Source organism: Canis lupus, chromosome 11, assembly GCF_003254725.2.
Source record: "Canis lupus dingo isolate Sandy chromosome 11, ASM325472v2, whole genome shotgun sequence".
NCBI classification, from domain to species: domain Eukaryota; kingdom Metazoa; phylum Chordata; class Mammalia; order Carnivora; family Canidae; genus Canis; species Canis lupus.
This window is the reverse complement of record NC_064253.1, coordinates 42,642,510-42,648,569: the sequence shown is the minus strand read 5'-3', so window position 1 is coordinate 42,648,569 and position 6,060 is coordinate 42,642,510. Positions and strand designations below refer to the sequence as shown.

Here is a 6,060-nt window from a genome sequence, read left to right as displayed (position 1 = left end):
TCCCCATCAATTATAAGTTCTGTCTTTTTAGAAAGTAGCTTGCTATTTTCAGTTTCCCCAAGACTATCCAAAAGTTGAATTATTTTTTTTCTCAAATCCTAAAAAACCTGTACTGCAAATTAAGCTGGAAGAATAAGGCAAGGATAAAAATAGTAGAGCACGTGGTCCGGGTCAAGATAATGTTCCACTGAACAGAATTAGTCAGTAATATGCCATCATATTCTCTTTAAGTGTCCAAGCGGAAAGTAAAAGTATGTACTGTTAACTGGAAAATATCTCATCTATAATGTATATTTTCCCTTAAAGAATACTTTTTCCTCATACCTGGCTATCTGCCTGCCAAGTTTTAGCCCCTTTTAAGTCTCCAACTTTGGTTTCCAGAATTAGTTTAATCCCATTACCTCAAAAGCCTTCAGACCTCAGCATGTACAAATCCTATGGAGGATCATCTAAAGATGAGATCATCTAGCCAAGGGAAAATAAAATCAGAGCAGAAGTGTGGATTTGGATCATCAGAGAATTTGAATTGCCCCCTCCCCTTGCAATCCTCTGATTTATCAAATTCCAAGAAATAATTTTCTGCATTAGCCCAGAAAATGTTGAGAGACAGTGAATGAAGTATAAAGAATTTGGAGTCAGACAGACATGATTTCAAATCCCGGTTCCATAACTACTTAAAATATTTTGTAGAAAGGGTTGTTTCACATTTCTGAGCCTCAGAATCTTATCTATAAAATTGAGATAATTTCTCAAAGTATTGCTGTGCCATCAGGACTTGCAATAATCAGAAGTGTTTAGCACATCCCATATCTGGCACATGGTAGGCATATAATTAGTAGTAGTTCTTTGTACTTCCCTCATAACTTTTCAAATCCATAAAATTCCCATACCTTAGCTCTCAATTCTACCACTAACCTTTTAAGATCCCAGGGTTTCCTGTTTCCAGGTGATCACTGACATACAAGCAATTTAACAGAGAAGAGGTTACTGGTACCCTGAAAAGTCTATAAAGTAGCCTAATTTCTTCAAATAACAAAAAATATTTTTATTCAAAGAGCCCTAAAATGAAGTGTTTATTTGGGCTCCTTCCAAGGTGTCCTGAGACAGCAGCCCATGATAACTGTGGTTACTTTCTTACATGCCTCACATTTCACCGTAAGTATTTTTAACATGTTCCCACTAATGGGCTCTGGGTGTTACAGGATCCGCGCATCACCGTGTACTCCTCAACGGTTGTTTCTTGTCTCCTTGCTCGAGACACTTTATAAGAATGATATAAAAAGGTTATAGAGCATGGCTGGAGAAATCATCCTACAGACAAAGATAGCTTACATTTCTGAGAAGTTATCAATTATATCAAAACTATTATCAATGCTATCAATTACATCTAGATACCCATTGCTAATTTTCAACAATCCTACTACCATCAGGGACTAGGACCCCAAGCAACTCAATATTTCAGGCTTTTCTTACCTCCTCTATAGAAGTAAAATTTTGGTTGAGCAGTCTCTACGGGCCTATGAGATCTCTTTCTTGAGACACTACTCCTATTGTCAGGAGGGATATGAGAATTTACTGAAGACACAAGTAAAGGAGAAACCTAAAGCAAATCTTTTTCTGAGTTCTGTCTCTGTATGGAACTTTGCTTGTGTGAGCTCAAGATCTCTCTCTCTCTCTCTCTGTTCTACACTCAGAACTCAGGTATCTGCTTCCCAACTGGCAGTTCCCTCTCTCTGGAATGAAGGACAAAAGTCGGAAAACAACTGAAGATCCTTGGGGAAATGATATTGCCTAGAAGTGGGATGGAAATGAAAGGGAAGGGGAAGTCAGACTATCCAAGACACAGCTCTTATTCCTGGATTTTTGAAGAAAAGGAAACTAGGTGAACTAGTTGCCAGGACAACCGGCTGTTGGGGCAAGGAAATGGGAGACCTGTGGTTACTTCTATTCCTGCCTCTGTCCCTGGCAGCCTTCCATGGGGTCAAAGGCTGCTTGGAATGTGACCCCAAATTCACAGAAGATATTAGGTCCTTGCTGGCAAAGTTAATACCCTCAGAAGTCCCCGGCCGAATTCATCTGCTTGAACGACAGATTAAGGAGATGATCCGTTTAAGCTTCAAAGTCTCCCACAGGGACAAGATGCTTCGGGTGTTGGGTGAGGGAAGTTTCAGTCCCTGAGAGTTTTGTGGGTTAAAGGGAGAAGGGGAGGCAGGGAAGAGTGCACCTGGGTCAACATAATTTCCTCCGCGGATGTAATTATTCCCCTACATGTACTTTTACTCCTCTCTAGCTGTTCAAAAGGTTACCAAGTTAAGAACATGGCTGAAGAATGAACTTTATAAACTGGGCAATGAAACATTTAAAGGTGAGCTACTGTTTCAGTGTTAAAAGATTGTGTTGCCCAAGCAAGTATAAGGAAACTTCACTGGGAAAAACAAGGCAAAACAATTAGGATTAAGTTCTGAAGGGAATACCCCTAGTTTCTGATGTCCTTTCCACCCCCCTCTTAGGTGCTTTTATCCTTCAAGGCAAGCTTCTCGATGTCCGCCAAAACTTGGAATCCAAACTGAAAGAGATATTAAAGAACTTCTCTGAAGTTGGTAATAAAAGATGTCTATCTAACAACACTGAAATTATGTGAAAGGAATAGGAAATAAGGGTGAGATGAGGAAGGTGGTTTCATATTACAGTTATTTAGAATGGATGGAGGGGTGGCTGGAACTTCATGGCTAACCAAAAAAAAAAAAACTATTGGGTATAAATATGGCGAACTCTATGTTGATTATAGGCTCATTAGAACTTTCTGATTCTCTTTTAGCTTGTTCTGAAGATTGCGGTAAGTAAAATACATGAGACACCTTTTAATTCAGTCCATATTTTCCCATCTCATTTGCTCTATATGGCCATATCTCTACCCCCTGTCATATTGAGAACCCAATTCTTAGAGTTGTGATTATGGGGGTAGGAATGCCAGTCACATCTGACAACAAATTTATCTCATGAAATCTCAAACACACAGAGTTTGGAGGTGCTTAGAGGCCTTCTATAGTATAGTTTATAATCCAAAGGACCAATATACCCTGAGGCATCATTTTTCCCACTTCTTCCCCAAAGATCTGACTTAAGTTACAGAAGGTTTTGACCCATCAAGAAATTTGATTGTTAGGGGAAGAAGAAATTCACAATATAACATTAAGAGTCCTGGAAATGCCTGAGATCTAATCCATACTTGATGCCTGAGCTAAGAAAACTCCATGCCATTGCCCCCTTCTGTTATTTTTCTTCTCTTTATCAGTCGTGATTGAAGGTCCTGTCCTGGATTGTTGGACCTGTCTTCGCATCACTTCCCGATGCTTCAGAGGAGAGTATTGTGGAGGTAACAAAGATTGTAGTGTGGAATTTGAAGGGGTCAGGGATCAAGTACTGAGTTGCTCGTTGATCTATTCTGCAAATATTTGGTGAGCACCTGCTATGCAGATCATGCTAATGTAAGAAATCAGAGCGAAAATATTGGGCAAAATGTGTACCAAGATGAATTACTGGGCACTGGATCAACTGAATGGCTAAGAAATGAAAAGGCAGGACTGAAAATGGAAAAATTAGGATAGTGGCAGTAAGGGCAAACTTTTTATAGAGCCTAAGGACCTAAGAGTAATAAAGATCAGAATAACCAGAAAACAGTGACGGAAGCGGTGATGGAAGCAGTGAACAGAGAAAATTATTTGATGTTTAAAAAGACCCATCTACCACGGATCAAGTTCTCTCAAATTAGTATTTTTCTTCTCCCAAATTCACTTTCTATTTTCCTTTTTCTCCCTCCAGAAGAGGATTCAAGGAAGGCTGAGAATCGAGAGATTGCACTATTTCTGATATTACTAGCAGAAGTTGTGATATTGGGAAGTGCTTTGTTACTGTGAGTTTTCCTCCCTCCAAACACACATTGGGTCAAGCATTCCTTTGGCAAAGACACTGTCCAATCCTCCCCTACCTCCCAATGGCAATAAGGGGAAAGAAGTCATTTCAAAGTTTGGGATACAATAGTGACAGGAATGAAATGGATGGAAGTTTATGGGATACAAGTTGGACCACAGGAAACAGAGGAGGTGAAATTAAGTATGAGGAAACTCCTGGAGCAGTATCCAGAAAAAGAAGGGGAAAGAAGGGGAAAGTATGATTATGTAACTGTCTTAATGAGATGCCTTACTAATATTGAAGTTGGGATTATGTTGTTTCTCTGCTCTAGATTCTATATCTGTGTGTCTCATCGGAGGAAAATGAAGGCAATACGAAGGTCATTAAAGAAATATTTGGAGAAGAAACTTGAAGAATTAATGGGCATGACAGATGACAAGATGGATGATTTTGGAATCAGAAAATAAATACACAGACACAGGAGGTCTTTCACAATTCTCTTACATGTTGACACAGAACAGAAAACTCAGAATTAAGCTGTTTTGTGGTCATAAAAGTCATAGTATTTTAAAACTGAAATAGAGTTTCTCTAGTAAAGATCCTTATGCTATCCTGAGGCAATGGAAGCAGTGAGAGGGCAAATGATATACCCAGAGTTGTACAGAATGGAATGCTGGTATGTTGCAATGTACATAAAGATGATATACATTGCATAAGAATGCATGGTTGGTAACTCTCATTAGTGGCTGTAATTAGAATATTTCAATTTCTAAGACTGCTTCTTAGTTCTTTTTACTTTGTTACTGCTTTTGTATTTATCATTTGGCTCAATGTGGACAATTTCTTTGATGATACAAAACATTTAATGTTCATCATGCTATCTCACACACACATCCAAAATATTATTTTGAGTAGTTGAGAATTGCCCCATTTTCCTCTAAATATATGTCCCATGACTGAATTGAATATTAATTTCTATTTCTTTGTTTCTATTGAATACTTCTTACATGGATGGCACCCTAATAAGTGCTTTAAATCTATATCTAACTGAATTCTCACAATAATCTTAAAATTTGGATGAAATGAATACTTTTAACACAAGTATAGATTATCAATATTGACATAAGAAGAAAAAAATAGCAATTGCTAATGTTCTTTAAGGAAATTTAAATGGCATGAGCACAACTATTGAAAAAACAGCCACGCTTAAGGAAAAGCCTAAAATGAAATACAACATTTCATGTTTACCTGGAATGCAAAACTGTGATCTCTCCCCAGATTAAGTGTCTGGTACTTGGTTGTATCCTTGACTAAAGTAGGAAATACAGGAGAACACGTCAGTTTGATGGAAAAGGCCCAAGATCAGTTTTGAAAATACAAAGTATTGACTGTATTGTACTATCAATAATTAATTCAGATATTCATTCATGAGTGTTTGAGTTTATATGTATGAATATAGCAAAAAGATAAAATCTAATGGAATGTGTTTCAAAGCACCTGAACAAATCAAGTAGTGACCATAAAAATATGACTGAGATTATCCAGGCAGAAGATAGAGAAGTGATGAAGACCAAGGAGAGACTACTACAAAACCCCACGTGATGATAAAATTTAAATATAACTGTTTTGTATAGTCTTACTCCTTTGAAAGACTTTGAGATGCCGCGGGTTGAATTCCCAACAGCTTTGGACTATGTTTTTCAAGTGTATGATTCTTATACCTGTGGAATTTACTGTAATTGTTTTATAATATAAATCCAGAGCCTGGTCTATCATTTCTAGAATTGCCAGAATGAGGAGGGGCTGGTTGTTTTGTGTTTTTATGTGTTTGTAATACAATAAAATGGAGATGATCTAATTAAACTGTGTTCATTTACTAGGAAAGGTCTTATGGTACTTCTGTTTTCAAATGTAAACATGATACAAAATTAATTGCTTACAATCCTAATTTAAGCTTGAGCTAACAGTTAACATTTTAAAAAAGGATATTTAAGCGTTAATATATACTCCAATGCCCTGGTGTCAACATTGCATACAGTTTAGCTCTAATATTACCGTAAGATATATAAATTAGAGTAAGATATTTCTCTGATAGTCTGAGATCCTTGCATGGATAGTGTAATTTTTTGTGATTCCATCATTCTTGGG

General features: G+C 37.4%; 1 protein-coding gene across 2 annotated transcripts; it reads left to right on the top strand.

Moving 5' to 3' along the window:
* Window positions 1–1,687: 1,687 nt before the first annotated feature.
* On the top strand, window positions 1,688–5,786 carry IZUMO3 (IZUMO family member 3). 2 transcript variants are annotated; one of them, XM_025433120.3, is made up of 7 exons: window positions 1,688–2,155; window positions 2,291–2,365; window positions 2,511–2,600; window positions 2,819–2,836; window positions 3,296–3,376; window positions 3,823–3,913; window positions 4,244–5,786. In XM_025433120.3, the coding sequence occupies exons 1-7, from the start codon at window positions 1,924–1,926 to the stop codon at window positions 4,377–4,379; spliced, it is 723 nt and encodes a 240-aa protein (XP_025288905.1). In that variant the 5' UTR covers window positions 1,688–1,923; the 3' UTR covers window positions 4,380–5,786. The 2 variants fall into 2 exon arrangements, with proteins under 2 accessions (XP_025288905.1, XP_025288906.1); XM_025433121.3 differs by lacking the exon at window positions 2,511–2,600.
* The last annotated feature ends 274 nt before the right edge of the window (window positions 5,787–6,060 follow it).

Excerpts from the sequence above, each read along its gene's own strand:
- IZUMO3 (XM_025433120.3), top strand. The coding sequence starts at position 1,924 with ATGGGAGACCTGTGGTTACTTCTATTCCTGCCTCTGTCCCTGGCAGCC. Across the intron at positions 2,156-2,290 it reads CAAGATGCTTCGGGTGTTGG|CTGTTCAAAAGGTTACCAAG; the intron begins GTGAGGGAAGTT and ends ACTCCTCTCTAG. Across the intron at positions 3,377-3,822 it reads CAGAGGAGAGTATTGTGGAG|AAGAGGATTCAAGGAAGGCT; the intron begins GTAACAAAGATT and ends TTCTCCCTCCAG.